Source organism: Sturnira hondurensis, unplaced genomic scaffold, assembly GCF_014824575.4.
Source record: "Sturnira hondurensis isolate 20B ecotype Veracruz unplaced genomic scaffold, ASM1482457v3 Scaffold0022910, whole genome shotgun sequence".
NCBI lineage: Eukaryota > Metazoa > Chordata > Mammalia > Chiroptera > Phyllostomidae > Sturnira > Sturnira hondurensis.
Genome location: NW_028095541.1, coordinates 14,007,469 through 14,029,345, shown reverse-complemented (window position 1 = coordinate 14,029,345; position 21,877 = coordinate 14,007,469). Strand labels below are relative to the sequence as shown.

The window sequence follows — 21,877 nt, the reverse complement described above, 5'->3', positions numbered from 1 at the left end:
TCACACTGTGCCTTTCCTTCCAGCCTCTTCTCTGAAGCTGCCTTTGCCTAGGTCTTCAGTAGCTCCCTTCTAATAAACCCAGTGGACACTTCAGTTTTATCTTCCTTTACTTCTTTTAACATTGGACACTGTTGACCACTCCCACTCCATGAAACCCTCCCCCTGGCTTCCTGCACTTCCCTTGTTCTAATTCTTCGCCCTTCTGTCTGCGTCCTGGGTTCCTCTCTGTCCCCTCTGCCACACCCCCTTTAGTTTTGCCATTCCCTGGGATTCTCTTGGTCCCTCCTCCATGTCCTCAGCTTACCCATTTTCATACTTAATGGCACCAAAATAATATCTCTATTCCAGATTGAATCGTCACTCAGAAATCAATACACCTAACTGCCCACTGCCAGCTCCATTAAGTGGCTGTGACTGCCTCAAACTTACCATTTCTGAATCTCTCCTACTCATTGTCTTTTCTCCCGTTTTTCCCAGGAGCCTCAGAAGGACCCTCCATTCCTCCCTCTCTTTCCCCTCCACATGTCCTGGTCCGTGTCTTGCCTTCGGTCGCACTGCTTTAGGTTAGGCCACCCTCAGCTCCATGGCCATCAACCTTGCTGTCTCCCCACCTCATTCAGCCTGAGCCAGAGGTGCCTCCTGTGTGGTTCTAGGGTAACAGCACCTGCCACACTGTTGTGTTTTATTGCAGTTATAGTTTTATTACTTCTCCCCATCTAGACTCTGAGCTCCTTATAGGCAAGGACTGTCTCCTTTATCTTTATAACCTCTGCACTTACAACGGTACTTGGCACCGAGTTGGTAATTGAGTGAGTTAATGAGTGACCCGAGGTATGGTTTTCTCCTTTGCTGCAAGGGGGGTCCTCAGGGTCCATTCTTAGCTCCTACTGCTAAGGAGTCAGCTCTGATTCATTCTAGCAAGTCCTTGAATAGCAGGTAAAACAAAACAAACCTCCATGCCTGAAGGCTGCTCATCCTCTTCACAAATCAAAGCCCTGCTTATCCTTTAATACCAGATTAAAGCTTATCTCCCCTGTGAAATGTTGGGTCTTTCTAGTCCACACTGCTCTCGCTTTGAACTTATAGTGTAATACTCAATGTATAGTCCTCAAGTTACAACTGCATTATTCACTGAATATTTATTTTTTAAAACAGTGTTGTCTCCCCAACTCATTTGTAAGCTCCTGGCCATCAGACAAATCACGTCTTAGACTTCCTTTATGAGCTTGGTCCTGCTGCTTCTCACCAACGCCGCCCACCCCACTCCGCTACTCCAGGCTCAGCTCTGCCTCCCCACCCAGAACAGCCTGCCCTCCTACCTCGTAGGCTCCCAAACTCCTGTCTTTGTTCCCTCCCCTCCGTCTTCCAAGCTGGGCCCCCTCGGGCTTTCCTCCCCGTCCTGCTGTTTTCTGGGAGCTGCTGGGGGCGGCTCAGTTACACGGCAGCCAGGTTTTCCACCAGGCCACATAGGAACCTTTTTCAACTGTTGACTTTCTCCATTAAAATTAATACCCTGAAATCAAATCCAGGTTTTGGTAAGGAAATCTTGTTGCCTTTCTATTCAACTATGATGCCATATTAACACAGAGAAACTTTATTTTAGGAACTACTCATATCTCCAACAGAACTTAAGGAAATGGCTGAATACTACTTTGATGGAAAAGGAAAAGCCTTTCGACCAGTTATCGTGGTGCTAATGGCCCGAGCGTGTAACATTCACCATAATAACTCCCAGTGAGTCATTTACTTTCACTCCTCTGTTATATCATATTGGGCAGGTCCTCCTTCCTGCGGCTACCATTAACTTCCTGTCTGTGCTTAGATAGCATTAGCTAAGAATTCACTTGGTGATGAGTAGCTTCTGACTTGGAGTCACTAAGGCCATTCTGGAGTCTGGTCTGAACACCTTCCTTCTCCACCTTTTTCATGTCCATGGAAGAACAACTTCAGCTGCAAATAGGCATTGTAGAAAAAAGTCTAAAAGCCAAATGCAGTTTTCTGATTCAGAAGTTAGGCTACCAGGATGTATGCACACATGTAATCCTTTTCCACATGGGCCTGTTAGTCCAAAGGTGGGTGGTTATAAAGTGATACACGTTGCCATAGTTCTGGGCACCTCACCCATCAATGCCTGTCTTCTCGTGGCTTCAAGAAATGTGCCAAAGGGAAATCTTTTTTTAAAAAAGTCTTTTGACTGTGGCCCTCAATTTTTGAGTTTTGAATATATTTAAAATTTTTTTAAAGATTTTATTTATTTATTTTTAGAGAAGAGGGGAAGAGAGGGAGAGAAACAGTAATGCTAGAGAAACATCGATCAGTTCCACCTTGTGTGCTTCCAACTCGGGTCCTGGCTGGCAACCCAGGCATGTGCCCTGACCAGGAATCGAACCGTGACTTTTTGGTTCACAGGCCAGTGCTCAGTCCACTGAGCCACACTAACCAGGGCAAATATATTTAAAATTTTAAAATATTAAAGCAACTGCAATGTTTAATACTAAAAGAAATCCTCAACGGAAAGAGGATATACCCGTATTGCCTCATGTAGCCAGCCATCTTTGCCATTGCCTCTACCCCTCCCCTCTTGTACTCAGTCATTTATAAATAATTTTGAGTTCTGCTTTGTTTAAAGTGTTTACCATTTTGCTGGAGTGTCCTTATAGTTATTTTTATATCGTGTGATCTATTGATGGAAAGTCCAGTAGACCATAATGTACTTACACATTTCCCTAGTGTCGAACATTTGTGTTCTATTCCCTTTTGTCAATAGATAGTATCTTAATGAATGCCTTTGTCGGCACTGAATTTAGGCATTCTGTCAGAGTGAGCGACGGGTGTTTCTGAGTGTGCGCACCTCTCTTCCTCCTGCCGCTGCATCCCCCTCCCCAGTTCCAACACAGCACCTTGCTATCGGCACCTCCCAATCACCGGAGACTTTCAAAGAGCGCCCAGTATAGTTTGGACAAGCAGTGAAATCTCTGGCAGTGACTTTTTAACCATTACTGTACTCATTTCCAATCCACTTAGAAGGCAGAGCAGCAGAAATGCTCCCTCTGAACCAACTTGAGTGCATCTCATGTGGTCTAGAGCAGGGTTTCTCAGTGTGAGCGTGACAGACATTTTGGGCCACATCGTTATTTGTGGTGGGTGGGGTTGTCATGTGCACTGACAGAGGACATAGTGGCACCCCTGCCCTCTACCCCATAGGTGCCATTAGTGCCCCTCCCCCCAGGTGATGACAACCAAAACGGCTTCCAGACATCACCAAATGTCCCCTGGGGAACAGAATCATCCTTGGTTGAGAACAACTCGTCTAGGGAGGATGCGTGTTTATATTTTAAGTTTCTTTGATTAGTGCATAAAACAGTTGGTTGCCCTCAGAGATAACCTGGAAAGGGAAATGTTCCACACCACTCTAACTCCCGTCAGCTGTTGTCCCAATAGGTGAGAGGTTTTTCAGTTTGCTTTACTGCCCTGTGTAAACTTATTGCAGAAAACATGGGAGAATGTAGCACAGAAAAAGCATTGCTAGTTCAAAAAGTAAGTGCAAGACTGCCCTCCCCAGAAATGTTTTGCTGCAGTGTCGTTCTCCCCATCCGTGATCAGAGCAGGAAGTAGTACAGTATCCCAGCTGTGTCCCTCTCCAAGCTCCAGGTTCTTGAGAATGAGGACCTTCCTAAGGTCCCTCCCTAAGGACCCATTGGGTCAGGCTCTTAATGAGCTAAACATCTAGCTGTTAATTACATGCCACTTAAAGCAGGAAAGGGGGAGAGGGAGCTTCTGAAAAGCTGGGCCAGGTGTGGTTCTGCTTGTTGAGAAAGACCGAGGACAGTATGGGTTTGGCAGAGCAGAGCAGAAGGTAAGGAAGAACAGGTTCCACCCTGGGTTCTTTAGGGACCCAAGCTGGTAGCAAGTCTATTAGTTGCATATAAGGGTAAAATCTATTTGAGTCTGTGTGGATGTATTGTTCAGCATACTGAAAACAAAATGTGGACTTTTACCAGGGAACAATAGGGAAATGCGATTTGCATCCTGAGGATTGTATAGAGAAAAATGGAGAGAGACTTCATTTGCATTTTTTTAATCCTCACCCTAGGAATTTAGATTTGTTGATTTCAGAGGAAGGAGGGGAGAAAGAGAAAGAAAGATCAGTATGGTAGAGAAACATAGATGGGTTGCCTCCTGTATGCACCCCAACTGGGGATCAAACCTACGACTTTAGATGTGAGGGACACACTCCAACCAAGTGAGCCCCCCAAACAGGGCTTGTGTTCATTTTAACTAATGAGTTTCTTCAGAACGAAACTGATAAAGTTCTGTTCGCATTCTTTCAAACTCACCCTTTGAAAGATGAGTTCCAAACTCCTACAGATGCGAAGGATGAGAGGAGAGAAGGGTCTCCCTCCCATGATTGTGTTTCTCAGAGCAGGTGAGCCTCTGTGCTCTTGGGCTGTGAAGAGACTTGGGAGGGTCCTCAGCATGAGACCGCTCAACTGATGCCCCAACCTTCAGGTCACCTTTAGGAGAGGACAGACTCTCATTCCATTTTCCCACCCTTTACAGCTGGTGCAGCAGTGGGCCAGCAAAGGCTGACCCTGGACCAGAGCTCTTAAGAAGAGCTTCCATTTGACTTACAGTAAATTAAATGAATGCTCCCACTGAATAGCCGTGTTCCCCAACCTTTGTGCATCGGAATCACCTGGCATGCGTTTTAAAAATGCAGGTTCCTGAGCCCCACCGTTAGCAATTCTGATTCACTGTGTCTGAGCCTCAGTCTGCATTTTAAAGAATATTAGTTCCAGCCAAGTGGACCAGGGATAGACATGTAAGAGACACTGAGTTTGTCAGAGTTCCAATGAGCAAAGTGAAGCCCTTATTTTTAGAATTGTCAGGAGAGAGAAACAGAAGAACATTTGGAGTAGAAATAGAGCCTTTTGTATGCCACTTGAGAACTCTGTTCATATATAACTTCCAGATTTGGGAATAGAAGTTTCTCTGTTTCTGTTGTTAAAGTGAAATTTTTGAACTTTTAAAATACATTTGCTTATCTCCTTTATTCCAAATCACGTAATATATTGCCAAGGTTTGTTTTTTTTAATAGACAGTTTGTCCTCACTGGGGGTTTCCTTGTAATTTGTTTCAGATTTCACATTATGTATTAGTATGAATAGGGATAAAAAGTATTTTTTTAAATCACATGTAAGCTGGCTGAAGTATACAAGGCAGGTCATTATATTCTTACATCTTTTTTTATCTGTGCTTCAGATTATTCATCATAAAAGTCTTGTCTTTAAATCTAGTGAAAAAAAGACAAATGTGCTGAGGGTGTGAATCACACCATGCTCTTGCAGGTGTGATGTACAGAGGATACAGCCAGCCTGCAGGATGCAGGGCCCCCTCTTCTCACACTGTCTCTCCTGCCTGGCTTTTCTTAGCACCTCTCTAGGAAGCTGGGAGGGAGTGGTGGCTATTTCACAGCAGGAAGTAGAAATGGTGTCCAGCTTCTTGAAGGCACGACTCAGTGGGCACTTTGGAGAGTTCGTCTTAAAGATCATGTGAGATTTTTCTGTAGTCTGTAGATTTTAGTTATCTGCCCCATCATTATGCTGTGCTCTGGATAAGCAGCTGCAGTATTGTTCAGATATAAGCTGACACACATTAAGACCTAATTGTGTCGGGAAAAGTACATTAGATAAAATAATGAAGTATCTAAAATGCAATGTTTGTTCTACGTAGGGACTGGATCACAATGCCAGATAACATTCTAAGCAAGAATCTTTTTCTCATCCGTCAAGAATTTAGCCATGCAAAATGGCATTTTCATATACTTACAGTGTCTGTGAAATTTTAAACTATTTAAAGATATCTTTGTTGTTTTGGCATCTTCATAAAACTCCTAGTGTCTCAGTGAGGAACCCCTATCTGCTGACATAGCTTGTGGTCATGGAAGTGGTACCCAGTGTAGGAATGCAGGAGACAGGCTAGAGGCTTTAACAGTTTGTTTAAGGTAAGTTCCACGACTAACCAGTAGGAAGTATATATTTTATTAGACCGAAATCCAACTGAGAAAATATTCTAAAAAATAGCCTTTGTATTTAAAAAAACAAAACTGTAAAAGTCTGTATCTTTTCCTGTGCATTCAATTCAAATAAGATAGGGCCCAATAAATATATCTGAAAAATAGTTAAGGTCCAAGCTTCCCACTGTAGCTTCTGTGCGGGTCTCACCAAGAGATTCAGAACAGGCTCGTAGAAGCCACCCGAACGTCCATTCTGTCATTTAAGAGAGTGGTTTTATATGAAGACTTGCCCCTACCCTCTTTCCTTTACTCTTTCCCTCTTGAAAAAATGTGTTGTGATCTGGAAGTACTTAGAACTGTTATGATTGTAACATATTAATAGATAATGAGCATCCTTTACATACAATTGATTTCTGAGCTAAAAGCTATTGTAAGGTTCTGAGATTTAGTTCTAAAATCTTAGGTCAGAGGAGCCAGCAAGCCATCATATTGTACAATTACATTTAAAGCAAGATCAGGAGATGTTTTCATGCTGATTTAGTGTTTATAGTTAAAGTCCAACATCTTTAATGTAGCTACACTTCATTTTTCATTGCTTTCTGCTGGGTCTCAGGAATCAGAATGAGCACTTGTATCTTTTACATCTGTTCACATTAGGTTTTTCTAGAAAAAGTCATATTTGAGTACCCCTCTTACTTTTCTCCCCTTTAAGAGTTGTCTTAATGATATTTGAAAAGTAAAGCTATTGAAGTAAGTGAAGCATTTGGTTAACATGTCTGAGTCAGGTATATGTTCTGGGCTCAAAGAATTCAGTGGACTATTTCCCCAGTTTGATTTTCGTGAAAGTCCGTTTTTAAAAATCCTCATAGATGATGATGGTGATAATGAGGATTAAAAAGGAACTGGGGGCCATTCCCTTTTCCCTGTAAAAGTCAACATCTACGTATCTTCTTGAGAGTGTTTATCCTGTAGTTGGTTTAAATCTGGGAAGTGAAAGTAGAAATTTCTAATATAAAGTTTAAATATAAATCAGAAGAAAGTTTAAACCAAAACTCTGTCTGTCTTGGTCATCGAGGTCTTCTTGCTAAACAGTTAAGAGAGTGCAAACTTTTGAACATAGTGACTGCGGGTTCTCTAATAACACTTTTTTGGAATGCTTCTCACCTGTCTTCCCCCTCCACCCCTGGAATTTAATTGTAACCTAATTGTAAACTTGACACCTGACCAAGACCACTAGTATAAGACAGAAAGATGCTTCTTCAGCCCGATGGCCAGATACCTCTGCTGTTTTTCTCTTTTTCTTGTTGACCATACAAATTCTCTCTCTTAATTAATGTGGTGTCCATAAAACATAATCTTAGCATAAAACAAAATGTAATCCTAGTGATAGAAATGTCTCTGTAGGGAAGCCAGAGTTTTTCTACGGTTTCTCTTAGAGAAATAAAATTCTTTGTCCTAGATCCGATGTCCAGTTTTCACAAGATGATTGCTGAGAAGGTTGTAGGCGGCGTCTCTGTTAAAAAGCATTACTTTCTGTTAACTAGAGATGTGCAAGCCAGCCAGCGCGCCATAGCCTTAATTGCAGAAATGATCCACACTGCCAGTCTGGTTCACGACGATGTCATTGATGATGCAAGTTCTCGGAGAGGAAAACACACAGTTAATAAAATCTGGGGTGAAAAAAAGGTATGTTTTTGTTGTTGTTGTTTTGTTTTATCTTTCTTATGAAATCACACACTCTTTGGATTACATTTATTTTTCAGTTTTGTCTCATTAAAAAATTATGCTTCCTCAAATGTGGTCTTCCAACTTTCAAAATAGTATTCATGTCTTCTATTTATACAGATATTTGATGATAGATAATACCATAGACAAATAAATAATATTTCGGGCTATTCTCTGTTTTCTATAGAATACCTTTTGATTATAGGGAAATAATTTCTGTAGTTTTCCAAAAATTGTATGTCATGTAGAATCACACATTGTACTTTTGGGCTCAAATTACTCAGATTCAGTTAAGTTCTATGACCACTTAATTGACTGCAATATGTAAACGTGTTATAAAACTTTTTTAAAACTTAAGAAAATAAAAGTTTTAAAATAACAAATTGAAAGATATGCACCAGAGGTATTCTTTAACAATGAAAATTTTACCTTTTGATACGGAGGCTCTATAATTGGGATTGGTTCATATATTGTATCTGTATTTTAAAGCATATTTCTGTATCATTCTATTAGCATTTCTTCAAAAGGGTGTGCAAAGTGGAGCATTTTGTCCGAGGACATTAAATCATGGTTGAAGAATGGGAACGCAGTTGCACAAACACAAGTGAAGCTCCGAGGGCCTCCTGGGGGCAGCTGCCTCCCAGCACACACGCCACCCTCACAGGCCGCAGCACAAACACAACACTCATGTAGGAGGTTTCCTCTCCTCACCTTCCCCTTGCTCACATGTCGACCGTGCCTGGGGCCTGCTGTCCTCTAATGGGCCTTATTAAAAGAAGAAATATAGGTTAATTGTTATCTTCACATGCTACTTTTGCCTTAATATCCTTGGCTTTTTTGTGTAATTGAGTCCTTCCATTTCACCTGTAAGGTTTTTTTTCCAAATTGTACAGAAAAGGTTTTGTGTTCCAGTGACAGAATTCCATACCCCAGAACGCTGGTAAAGAGAGGGTAGACTTTTGTTTTAGAAAAGTCCTAGGTAACTTTATGGTGTGTCCTGCAGTTAGCTCCTGTCTGTGTTCAGGGCCTGTGCTAAAGCCTTATTTGAGCTCTTAGACGAGGAGGATTAAGAGAACAAATTAAGGTCTTCTCCCTGACAAGTCCCTTCTGTGACTGCCTCCACTTTGGGGGGCCTCTTTCTGAGTGTGGTTGAAAAGAACGTCTTTCCCACTGCCCTCTGCCTCTTTGAGGTGTGAAACTGCTCTGCCCTGCCCTGTACAGGGCCACCTGCCAGTCTTCTCCCCTTTTCTGCCTCTCAAAACTACTATATCAGAGCTGGCTGAGTAGCTCAGTTAGTTAGAGCATTGCTCCCATACACCAAGGTCATGGATTTGATCCCCTGTCAGGGCACATACAAGAAACAACCATCGAATACATAAATAAGTGGGACAACAGATCGGTGTTTCTCTCTCTCTCCCACTCCAGCCCCTCTTTCCCCCTCCCTTCCTCTCTCTCTAAAAATCAGTAATAAAAAGAAAAGCTACTATGCTATCGATTTTAAGAAAATCCTATTCATATACCAACTCCTCTATGAGCCCCCATTACCCTGTCAGGGTCACCAGGCCTGTCTTCCTTTAACCCCTCACTTCACCCAGCCCCAATCTAGTGGCTTCAATTCCATATGCTGGAACTTTCGGCCTCTAGGATCCCCATGGCTAGGAGAGGAAAGAGGTAAAAGCCTAGAGACCTGAGCCCTCTGCTACCAATGATGTGATATAGATGGACAGGTCTCTGTGTGTACACGTCATAATTATAAAATGATGATTGATAAATATAGTGAACATCACTAATTTTAGATACTAGAGAACCAACAGACAATATAAACTTAAAATGTGGTTTAAAAATTCTGTGAATTAAAATTTCTATGAACTTAAGCATTTATAACTAGTTACTCTGTAACATAACACTTAGGCATATCTTTCAGTACGCAAGTTAATGTATTTGATTATAGCGTATAAGTAAATTATGTCTATTTTATAATTAATTACAAATACAGTATGGACATTTACTCACAACCTAAAGAAAATTGGAAAAATATTATGTAGTGTTAAGTGAAAGAAAAAGATTGTGTGTAGGAATGAGAGACAGTGTAACATTGCAGAGAGATTGCCCAGATTCCTTGGTTTAGTTGTCACTGAGAAAAGTGTGAATTGTGCCTTGCAGTGGGGCGGGCTAAGTCTTCTCTGGGATAATTCCCAGTCTGAGCCTTGGAGGAGTTCAGTAAGTAGGAAATAACTGGTTGAGGGAAAGCGTTCAGACAGCATTGTATGGCTCATGCTCTGCTCCTGGAGAAGAGGCTTCTAATCAGACTGAGGGACCTGAGTGGACTTCCTGGAGGTGCCATCTGAGCTAATTATGCAAAGGAGCACTCGATGAAGAAAGGGAAGGACTTTGGGGGCAGAAGAAGCCGTAAGCGCATAAGCACAAGAAGATGGTTTTAGGAGGAGAGGATGGTCCAGCACAACTAAACTGAAGGCAGCTGCCTAATGGTGGGGCCCAGGGCCATCTCTGAAGTGGAGAGCTAGGCTGGGTAAGCTCTGAGAGCCAGTGCAAGTCAAACAATGTCCCACATCTGCTACTGAGATTTACAAAATCCTTCTGAGCAAAAAGAAGGACTACATCCAAGACCCCTTCCTCCCATTCTGTTTGTATCTTCTGAGAAGTCAACTTCATCGTTGGCACCATTGCTCTGACACTTCTAAAAGTTTTTTTTTCTTTTCTAGGCTGTTCTTGCTGGAGATTTCATTCTTTCGGTAGCATCTATAGCTCTGGCACGAATTGGAAATACAACTGTTATATCTATTTTAACCCAGGTTATTGAAGATCTGGTGCGTGGTAGGTTAATTCCAACTTTTCTTTTTTATTCCAATTTAGAGTTAGCCAGGCAATAAAACCATGTCTCAAATGACCCTTTTCCTTCTTTATAGGTGAATTTCTTCAGCTCGGGTCAAAAGAGAATGAGAATGAAAGATTTGCACACTACCTTGAAAAGACCTTTAAGAAGACCGCGAGTCTAATAGCCAACAGTTGTAAAGCAGTATGTACGTTCTGTCTTTTTTTGAGTTTAAAAAAAAAAGCCTCACAGCTCTTTCTTGGAATCTAATGCTCCTAGAAAAAAATTCACTAAAGAACTTTTAAAATAGTAACCAAAACACCAAGAGGTTGTTGAGAAAAGAATTAATCCCCAAATGGGGGGGGGCACTACTATAGTTTTCATATTTCTATGTTCTTTTGCTATGCAGACATTCACTTTTCATCATTCCCCCCAAGAGTTTAATCAAAATAAGCTTTCAAATTTTCTAAATCTAATTTTCAAACTATGTTACCTTAGTGTCCTTACAACCAATGCTTTGAACTCTGCATCTAGTAGATTGCTTATCTCCATTTTGTTTATTTTTCTAGAATTCTGTTTTCTTTTTTCTTTTGGGCCATGTTTGTTTGTCTCTCCCATTTTGGCAGCCTTCCTGTGTTTCCTTTCTGTGTCAGATAGAGCTGCTCCATCTCCCAGGCTTGGTAGAGTGGCCAGTGTAGTAGATGTCCTGTATGGTCCAGTGGTACAGCCTCCTCTATTACCCAAGCCCAGCACTCCAGGTGCACCTATAACCAATGTTTGACAATGGACAACTTATGAATAATTCTATTCATAAGTTATCTGACTGATATCTATCTGACGTTGGGTAACTTATGAATAATTCTTCTCATGATTGTTGTCCCACACACATTCTGACATTTTTACCTTTAAAAAGTTATGAAGTGCTATGTTCTTAAATACAATACTTACCCAGGAGAAAATGTGTAACTATAGTATTGGGTGGTACTAGTGCTGTCTCCTTTTTTAGGAGTAGCAGTTCCTCCTATTATTTTTTACATGGAATATGGACAGGCCATTTTCTTCAGGATATAAATTGTGAACTGTAACTTTTTTTCCCTTGGCATTCTCCTTAGCCTTCCCACTATTCTCCACATACTTTTTTTTTAAACTCAGCATTATCTTGAATCTGTAGAGTAAAATGTGTGGTGTCGTGCTACCCCATAAATAAGGGCTCTGCCCGTGACATTACACCCACAGCGTGTCTCGGCCTAACAGATGTAATAGATAGAACCTGGGCAAGTATGGCCCTTTGTAATTAAAGCAACAGGAAAGAAAACCTGTAAGGGGCAAATGTCAATTGCTGTCACGATGTTCTGTTTAATCCTCACCAGAGGACTTTTTTTCGTTGCTTTTAGAGAGAAACATCAATATGAGAGATTGGTTGCCTCCTGTATGTGCCCAGATAAGGGATCGAACCCACAACTTTTTGGTTACATACGCTCCAACCAACTGAGCCACATAGCCAGGGCTATCATGACACACTCTTAACACAGTTACAGTTAAAGAGCTTCTCCTCACACCTCTCTGGTAAATAAAAATCCCTTGCCCATAGTGTCTCCATTTGGAAAAGTGTGAAGAAATGGATAATTGTGAACCAGAAAAGAATGAGGGCATTTTCTTCCTAAATGAGACCTATTTAAACCCTAAGGACTGTGAATTATGTAGAACATGCTGGCCACATTTTCAGCCACTTTTGTCTTTATTGAAAAGGCTATTTTTTCCAAGAAATTACAAAATTTTTTTCAAAGAGAGACCAATTAAAATTTGATAAACACTGAAATGCCAACTAAAAGAATGACCTGTTTAAAATGGGCACCATGGCAGCCAGCCTTGGTTCCCAGCTTGGCATTGCCTGGGCACCTCCAAGCCCAGCACATGTAGCGGCCAACTGCAGATCGCTCTGTAGCTCATTCTGTCTGACCCCAGACAACACAGGTGGTGGCTGACCTTGGACATACCAACAACAGTCAAGGCTCAGCTACCCTAGGAAGATGTACACAGCCTATGCAGTAGGTGCACCTGGAGTGCCGGGCTTGGGTAATAAAGGAGGCTGTACCACTGGACCATACAGGACATCTACGACATTGGCCACTCTACCAAGCCTGGGAGATGGAGCAGCTCTATCTGACACAGAAGCGAAACACAGGAAGGCTGCCAAAATGGGAGAGACAAACAAACATGGCCCAAATGAAAAAAGAAAACGGAATTCTAGAAAAATAAACAAAATGGAGATAAGCAATCTACTAGATGCAGAGTTCAAAACATTGGTTATAAGGACACTGAGTAAACAGTGAAGACCTCAACAGGATAAAAAAGGACAATTCAGAAAGTAAAGACACTAATTGAAATAAAGAACAATTGACAGGGAATCAACAGCACAATGGATGAATCAAGTCAGAATTTGGAATATAAGTAAGGCAAAACAACCAATCAACAGCAGAAAGAAAAAAAGAATCCAAAAAAAAAAAATGAGGATAGTGTAAGGAGACTCTGGGGACAACTTTAACAGTACCAACCTTTGCGTCATGGGGGTGCAGGAATAAGGAAAGAGACAGCAAAAAATTGCAAACCTACTTGAAAAAATAATGACAGAAAACTTCCCTAGCTTGGTGAAGGAAATGGACAAACAAGTCCAGGAACCACAGAGCTTCAAACAAGATGAATCCAAAGAGGCCCACACTAAGACACATCATCATAATTAAAATGCCAAACATTAGATACAAATAGAATCTTAAAAGCAGCAAGAGAAAAATCAGTTACCTACCAGAACACTCCGATAAGACTCAGCTGATTTGTCAAAAATTTTGCAGGCTAGAAGGGAGTGTGAAGAAATATTCAAAGTGATAAGAAGCAAGGACCTACAACCCAAAATACTCTACCCAGCAAAGCTATTATTTAGAATCTAAGGATAAATGAAGAGCTTCCCAGACAAGGTCAAGCTAGAGTTCATCACCACCAAACCAGTATTATATGAAGTGTTAAAGGGTCTTCTTTAAAAGAAGATCGAAATTATGAATCATAAAATGGCAATAAATGCATATCCATAAAAAATTCAATCTAAAAAAAACAAGCAGAACAGAAAGAGAATCATAGATACGAAGAATGATTTGATGGTTGCCCAATGGGAGGGGGTCAGAGGTTGGGCAAAAAGAAGTGAAGGGATTAAGAAGTACAGATTTTAAGTTACAGAATAATCATGGGGATGTAAAGTACAGCATAGGGAATAGAGTGTGTACATGTATGTGTATATATGCACATGGTCCATGGACATGGACAACTGGGGATTGCCTGAGAAAGTGGGGAGGGGCCACAGGGGGAAAACTGGGACAACTGTAATAGCATAAACAAAATACAATTTAAAAAATGTAAAATGGGTACCGTGCCCTTGTTGGGTGGAGCGTCATCTCATACACCAAAAGGATGTGGGTTCGATGTGTCTTTCTCTTTCTCTCTCTGTCCCTTCCTCTCTCTTTAAAACCAGTAAGTGTATCCTTGGGTGAGGATTAAACATAAATATAGTAAAATGGGCATCATAAAGGTGTTCCATTGTTTGGTGACCAAAACTTCTGTGAGGATCAAGGTCCATCCTCATAAGGCATCGTAGTGTGTTCAGTGAAACTCCTGGATTGCAGCAACAGTTAGAAGCACTACCAGGTAGAGAGGCTGTTGGAACTAGAAACACAAAGAGTCATTGTCCACACACAGCACACATCCCAAAGGCACGTATCAGCGGCACCACTTGGGGCCAGGACAGGAAGTAATGCATTCTGTGATCGAATCCTTTGAAGGGATCAAGGAGATGAGCCCAAGTCATCAAAGAAAGGCTTAATTGTGGTCAGCGTCTTTTGCTTAGGAAGTCAAAGACTATAGCACATGTATTGGTTTATAAAAAGCACCTTGTTTTTCGCTGATTAGCAAGTAGACAGTGGATGTGGATGTTAAAACATGGCTTGGCCGAATTAAAAATGAAATGTCTTATGCTGTCCACTAGGAGGCATGCTGGCATCATCCCAGATCTGCCCATTGACCTGGGATTTACTCCTGAATTCTGAGTAAAGGTTTCTGTATTTAAGTGCCTATGGGGAGTATTCTAGAGGTGTTATGTTTTCAAAATTGCTATTTTTATGTAGGCAGGTATTTAAAATGCAAATATACATGGGCTCCCAAAGAATACATGCAAGACAAATCAGAGATGCCAAAAGGAGGGGATAGAGAATTTAAACATCAGATTATTACAGATCTAATGAAATTCCATGGTGTTATGAAATTAGAAATTTAGCAGCTTATAGTTCATTCTACTAAAGACACCATTTCTTCTGCCATCCTGTTTTTAACCACTCATTGTATTTTATTAGAAGTAGTATTCATATCTTTTTTAAATAATATTTTATTGATTATGCTATTCAGTTGTCCCATTATTTTTCTCCCCTTTATTCCCCTCCACCCTACACCCTCCCTCCCACCAGCATTCCCCCAACCTTAGTTCATATCGTACATATAGATTCTTTGGCTTATCCATTTACATGTATTCTTAACCTCCCGCTATTTTGTACCTCTGTTTTGTACCTCTGTTTTGAACCTGTCTATTCATGGCTCTTATTCCCTGTACCATTTCTCCATTCTCCCCCCACCCCCTCCCTACTGATAACCCACCCTGTGATCTCCATTTCTGTGATTCTCTTTCTGTTCTAGTTGTTTGCTTAGTTTGTGTTGTTTTGGGGTCTGTTGTTGATAGTTGTGAGTTTCTTGTCATTTTACTGTTCATAGTTTTGATCATCTTTTTTCTTAGACAAGTCTCATTAACATTTCATATAATAAGTGCTTGGTGATGATGAACTACTTTAACTTGGCCTTATAAGGGAAGCACTTCATCTGCCCTTCCATTCTAAATGAAAGCTTTGCCGGATAGAGTAATCTTGGATGTAGGTCCTTGCCTTTCATGACTTCAAATACTTCTTTCCAGCCCCTTGCCTGCAAGGCTTCTTTTGAGAAATCAGCTGATAGTCTAATGGGAAGTCGTTGTAGGTAACTGTCTCCTTTTCTCTTGCTGCTTTTAAGATTCTCTCCTTATCTTTAATCTTGGGTAATGTAATTATGATGTGCCTTGGTGTCTGCTTCCTTGGGTCCAACTTCTTTGGGACTCTCTGAGCTTCTGGGACTTCCTGGAAGCCTATTTCCTTTGCCAAATTGGGGAAGTTCTCCATTATTTTTTTCAAGTAAGTTTTCAACTTCTTGCTCTTTCTCTTCTTCTAGCACCCCTATGATTCAGATGTTGTGACATTTAAAGTTGTCCTAGAGGTTCCTAAGACTCTCATTTTTTTGAATTCTTGTTTCTTCATTCTGTTCTGGTTGAATGTTTCTTTCTTCCATTTCAAACCATTGATTTGAGTCCCAGTTTACTTCCCTTCACTGTTGGTTCCCTGTACATTTTCCTTTATTTCACTTTGCATAGCCTTTACTTTGTCTTCTATTTTTCGACCATACTCAACTATTTCTGTGAGCATCCTGATTACTAGTGTTTTAAACTGTGCATCTGATAGGTTGCCTATCCCCTCACTACTTTAGTTATATTTCTTTCTGGAGCTTTGATCTGTTCTTTCATTTGGGCCATTTTTTGTTGTTGTTTTGGCATGCCTGATACATAGTGAGGGGTAGAGCTTTAGATATTCTCCAGGGTGGGGCAACCCACATTGCTGCGTTGTGGTGCTGTGTGTGGGCAAGGGGTCCGAGAGGGAACAGTGCCACTTGCTTGGCTCTCAGCTGGCTTTCAGCCACTTCCCTCGCTACTCGCAAGCAAATTGGGCCCTTCTGGTGCTGATTCCCAGGTGGGTGGTTTTGTGTATATTCTAGGACCCTGTGGGTCTCTCCATGACAGTCCCCTATGAGGCTGGGAGTTTCTCCCACTGTCTCAACCCCCACAGGTTTTACAGTCAGAGGTTTTGAGGCTGTTTCCCTGGGTTGAGTGGTCTGTTTTGCTCCCTGGTTGTTACTCCCAGTTTATCCATATGCAGATGTGGGACCACCCAGTTTGCCAGCCGCTGCCTTGATGAGCGTCTTCTCTTTGAGAAGAGCCGGTTTCCTGGCTGCCTGTCTCTGCCCCTCCTAGTCTGGATGTCTCTTTGTAACTCCTTGGTTGTCGGACTTCCATACAGTTCAATTTTCTGGCAGTTCTGGTTATTTTTTGTTTCTACATTTGTTGTCCTTTTGGTTGCGCTAGGAGGCAAAGTTTATCTACCTACATACACCTTCATCTTGGGCTGGAGTTAGAAATAGTATTAAAATCTAAGAGAGGGCTCTCTAGGATTGTTTTGTGACACTGATTACTATTAAAATAGAAGCAATCTTAGATGATTGGCTATTTATTTATATACATAGTGATCCAAGTACATTCTGTAGCTTACCAATGAAGTATATGGCTTGTTCTCCAGAAAATCTAATGGGAAGAAGACCTGAGAGGTCTGGTTGCCCATCCAGTGTTATTCTGTCCCACAGTGGCTGAGATAGGATTTGAACCAAGAACTGTACATAGTAATCCTGCATTTGTTTTCCCCCTTTTCTTCCTGAATGTATGTGGGTGCATGTGGCCTGGAGTTAGTGAGCTGTCTTCCTATTGCTTTGTGTTCAAAGATACAGTCTCCCACTACAGATATTTAGGTGGTCGTATCTGTAGAACGCTCTACTTTTTGGCTATGATACTGTTATCTAATGTACAGATACACCTGATTCAGATTTGCCAGTTGTCCTAATACTGTCATAACACATGGAAACAATTTTTTTCAGGTCCAAGATCTAATACACATTCTAGTGATGCATTTGTTTGTCATAAATCTTTAGTCTCTTTTATTCTGGAACACTTGTCCTACTTTGGTCTCTTGAGTAGGGTGATACCTGCCATATTTCTTCACTTTCAAGTGCAAAATCCCAGTCTCTGGTTGTAGCATCTATTTATAATTCTTCCTTGAGGCAGTTACTATTAGGCTAGCTGTCAAATGAGTGTTTTCCTCCCATGAGTGGAATGAGTGGGTTCCCTCCCATTCTAATGGAATAATTCCATTATTCCTCCACATCACGTTCCTCTAGTTGAGTTGGTATTTTATTTTGAAGAAGATTTTGCCTATATGGACTCTTGGATTGTTATTTTATTCTTTGGATTATAATACTTTGTTATGTGTATGTTTTAGTGCTCAAGTGTCCCATGTTCAGCTAGCAGGGAAGGTCCTTTGAGCTGGCTCCAGGGTCCAGCTAACATCTCTCTATCCTTCTTTCAGCACTTCCTCCATCTTGTCCTTCCCAGCACTGAGACCCATCATTTCTCCAAGCCCTGGTGCCTTTGGGTGGAAAATTGTACTTAGAAACTAAGATCTGGTGCTAAGCACTCCCAATGGACAAAGCAGAAAATACATGTCTGTATAACACATGTATGTGGATATGTGTATACCTTTTTCCACATTCACCTAAATTTATTCAAAACCATGAAGGTAGCATAATGATTGCTCCAGAGCCTTTAGGCGCCTCAGAATTCATGACTTATTCCAGCGTTCTGTCTTTCCAGACTGCAGCTCCCTTCCCCAACATTAAGAAAACTGGTTCCCATTCTCCACAATACAGTTATTTCACTCAACCCTAGTATATACCACAGGAGCTTAAAAATTAAAACTCGTATTTCTTCGAAAAACCAACTGAGTAGCCAAAGTTCAGTGTTTGTTTAGTTTCTTTATCCTGGTGGTAATATAATCAAAATTCTGGGTTCAGTGTTATCTTTCTCCCCTGTTTCAGTATGGTTATGTTATTATTTGAAATTTAGTTAAGTGCTTTTATTATTCTATGTTAAGGGTTCCCTCCCATTCTTTCCATTTTGTTTTTTGGTTTTGAGGTTATCACTGTTTTGAGTGTGAACCATTAACATAGCTCCAGACGTCTCTGGAAGTGAACTGCCTCCCCTCTCCTTTACCCGTTCCCACGCCCCATTGTTTCCACCCCCCCATAAGAAACCAGTCTCATTAGTTATGGTTCTTTTTACACAAATGAGCAGATGCATGTATGTTATTTCCCCTTCTTTCTTGCAACAAAAACTAGTATGTTATACCACTTTTTTGTTGTTTTGCTTTTTCACCTTGCTTTCTTCAGTTAACAATATATTGTGGAAATGATTCCATGCTGATTTGTAGAATCTTCCTCATTTTTAAAAAAGCTACATTGTATCCCATTGTGTGGACTTACCATGATTTACTCAGCCACTCAGGCATTAAGGTTTCCAGTAGTTCACAATTACAACTACTACTACTACAATGACTGACCTCTGTAAATGTGTTTTTGTATTGCTAGAGGTGTACCTTCAGGGTATATTTCAAGGTATTTATAGATGTTGTTTTGAGAAAAGTTCCCTCCACAGAGGTTGCACCATTGTGCCTTCCTACCAGCAGTTGGTGAGAATCTCTTGCCTGCTTCCCGTCAGCCCCAGTGAATGTGTCGTAAGATGTTAGTTTTTGCCAGTCTGATAACAGATGAGAAGTGGTATTGCAGTGGAGTGTTAATTTGCATCTCTCCTTTCTGGGGGAAGTTGAACATCTTTTCAGATGCTTAAGAACCATTTTTATATCTTTAATTTTTGTGAATTGTCAGTCGATGTCTTTTGCACATTTTCTGATGGGTGTTTGGTCCTTCCCCCACCTCAGATATATATCTTCATATATTAATATTAGCTTTTTATCTATGATATTATGTTGCATATGTTTTCTCCCAATATTTCCAGTTGATTTTTGACAACCTGTTTTGATATTTTTATGTAATGGTGGAGCTCCGGTAATCTCCACAGTTTCTTAATAATTAAGACTACAATATGCATATGTATCTATCAGAATATATATCCTAACTTACAATGGTACAAACACACACATCAGAGACAGAGATGCTTAATATCAATTGCTGTGGCCCTCCTAATCTTTTTGAGACAAGGCTCGTGAGAATCTTACGAGAGGTATGGCCCTCCCCAGAAAGGCGCCCATGTGCACACCGTGGCCTGGTTGTGGGCCTGCCCCCGACAGCACAGCTTGCCAAGCTCCACTTTTTTACTTGATCATTCCACCCACTTCCAGAAAGACATGCAGCATCTCTCCTCTGGTGCCAAGAACAAGCCACGTTCCTTTCACATCGGCACACTTCTTATCTGGTAGTTGGATAGAACAGATCCAGACAGTCCTTACTTGGGTTGGGGAGTGGGAATGAGGAGTGATCTTTACACTGCAGTAGTCGAAATCTGAGCAGAAATGTCCCTTCACAGCCTGTAAGGCAGAAGCTGCCCACTGAGAAGTAGCTTGGTTGTGGGTCAGCCACCATATGTGAGCTGCAAGCAGGCAATGCAGACCTCAAGAGCTCTACCCTTACATGGACACATTACTTGAACCCTTCCAAAATGAAGCTTCCATTTTGTTGCCCATGAGAAGCAGCATAACAAAGGAAGAGAACAGTCTCTGGAGCCGGACAGTTTGGGTCCAAATTCTGATTCTAACAGGACCACAGAGGGAGGGACCGAAGTCAGGGGACAGGGTTGTCATCAGTGACCCGTTGCATAAAGAAGACTGAAGAGCCCCATCTGGCTTTCTCACGGAGGATCCATACAGATGCCTCCTCTCCACTGGGGCAGATGTCTCTCCCTCCCCCGTTTTGGTTGTTACTGTCTTTTGTTTCCTAAAAAACGTGCCTGGGCCTCCTTAGCAGAGCAGCAGGAACTGCACTCACGTGGCCAGTGCCACCTAGTTTTTGGCTTTATTTTATTTTTATTTTTTAAACTTTTTTGAGTTTTAAGAACGACTTAGTTAAAAGTCTTGTATCTCCCCCACTGGAAAGGAAAAAAAGAAATAAAGAGGAAACTGTAAGACAAGTGAAGATCCTTTGATAATGAAAAAACTGTATGTCTTAAGCATGAGGCTTGAGACTATTACAGACATATCAAGAAATAACTGCATTTCAAAAATAAGTGTAATCACTAAAAACTTACAGATTTTTTCAGTAAATACTGAAAATGTATTTCCCTTATGATTTTCTTACCACTTTTCTCTAGCTTTATTGTAAGAATACAGTATATAATACATGTAACATGTAAAATATGTGTCAATTGACTGTTTACATTATTGGTAAGGCTTTGGTCAATAGTAGACTATTAGTCAAGTTTTAGGAGAGTTAAAGTTGTGTGTGTGTGTTGGACTGCCTGGGGGTCAGCACCCATAATCCCACATTGTTCAAATCCCACCTGTACTTGTACAAGTTTGGCTTCCCGACAGCAGTATTTCCTGGTTGTAATCTAGCCTCATTGCCTCTTAAGGAAGGGAACAGATGTGATTCCATCCACACAGTGCTAGCTGCTTATCTGAGAATCCTCTTTCTGTTTCAGGTCTCTGTCCTAGGATGCCCCGACCCCATGGTACATGAGATTGCCTATCAATATGGAAAAAATGTGGGAATAGCTTTTCAGGTCGGTCTGCTTTATGGCCTCTTGGTACAGTGGGAAGGGTGCCCGTGATGTTGGGATGGTGGTGCTTACAACATGCCTTTTGTCCTTTCATTAGCTCATAGATGATGTATTGGACTTCACCTCCAGTTCTGACCAGATGGGCAAACCAACATCAGCTGATCTGAAGCTCGGATTAGCCACTGGCCCTGTCTTATTTGCTTGTCAGCAGGTAGGTTTTACAGAAGTCCCTCTGACACACTGCTGTGTAGCCCTGCAGAACCTTATCTTCCAGGCACAGCTGATGGGAAGGTGTAGATAAGGAGCAGTCAGGTTAGAGACCTCAGATCTAGATTTGATCCTGACTCTGTGACCGAGATTTTGGGGCCAGTCGTCTCAACCTCTAAATTTTATCTGTTTTCTTATTTGTAATACTGAGATTACAACCTTCCTTCTAGGATTGTTGTGAAGTTAACTGAGATAATATTCATTGAGGTACATTGAAAATTAAATGCTGCCTGCATTTAAGGTAGTATGATTATTTCCATGTATTTGGCACACTGACAAGGTGGTTTCCACATCTTGATTATAGGACTGGACTTTGGGTGTGCCTCAGAACCCCTTAAAAAGGCACAGGAAGGGCCTCCAAGCTAAGAAATTCTGAGAAATTCTCCAGTTCTAGAAGTTTAATGGAATTGTTTGCTGCTCTCAGAGAGCCTCAGCCACTGCCTCAAAATGTCAAGAAATCAGTGGAATGCACTGCTAGAAGCACATAGTTCCTTCTTTCTCCAGATTGAGGGGCTGTCAAATTAAGGAA

General features: G+C 41.2%; 1 protein-coding gene across 2 annotated transcripts in view; it reads left to right on the top strand.

Moving 5' to 3' along the window:
- The window catches only part of PDSS1 (decaprenyl diphosphate synthase subunit 1), a 40,707-nt gene that overhangs the window by 8,104 nt on the left and 10,726 nt on the right, over nucleotides 1-21,877 (top strand). For both annotated transcript variants that reach the window (XM_037037234.1, XM_037037233.1), the window contains exons 4-9: nucleotides 1,604-1,734; nucleotides 7,561-7,702; nucleotides 10,465-10,576; nucleotides 10,669-10,778; nucleotides 21,004-21,084; nucleotides 21,179-21,292. In XM_037037234.1, the coding sequence (XP_036893129.1) occupies nucleotides 1,604-1,734; nucleotides 7,561-7,702; nucleotides 10,465-10,576; nucleotides 10,669-10,778; nucleotides 21,004-21,084; nucleotides 21,179-21,292 (690 nt within the window). The remainder of the gene's footprint in view (nucleotides 1-1,603; nucleotides 1,735-7,560; nucleotides 7,703-10,464; nucleotides 10,577-10,668; nucleotides 10,779-21,003; nucleotides 21,085-21,178; nucleotides 21,293-21,877) is intronic.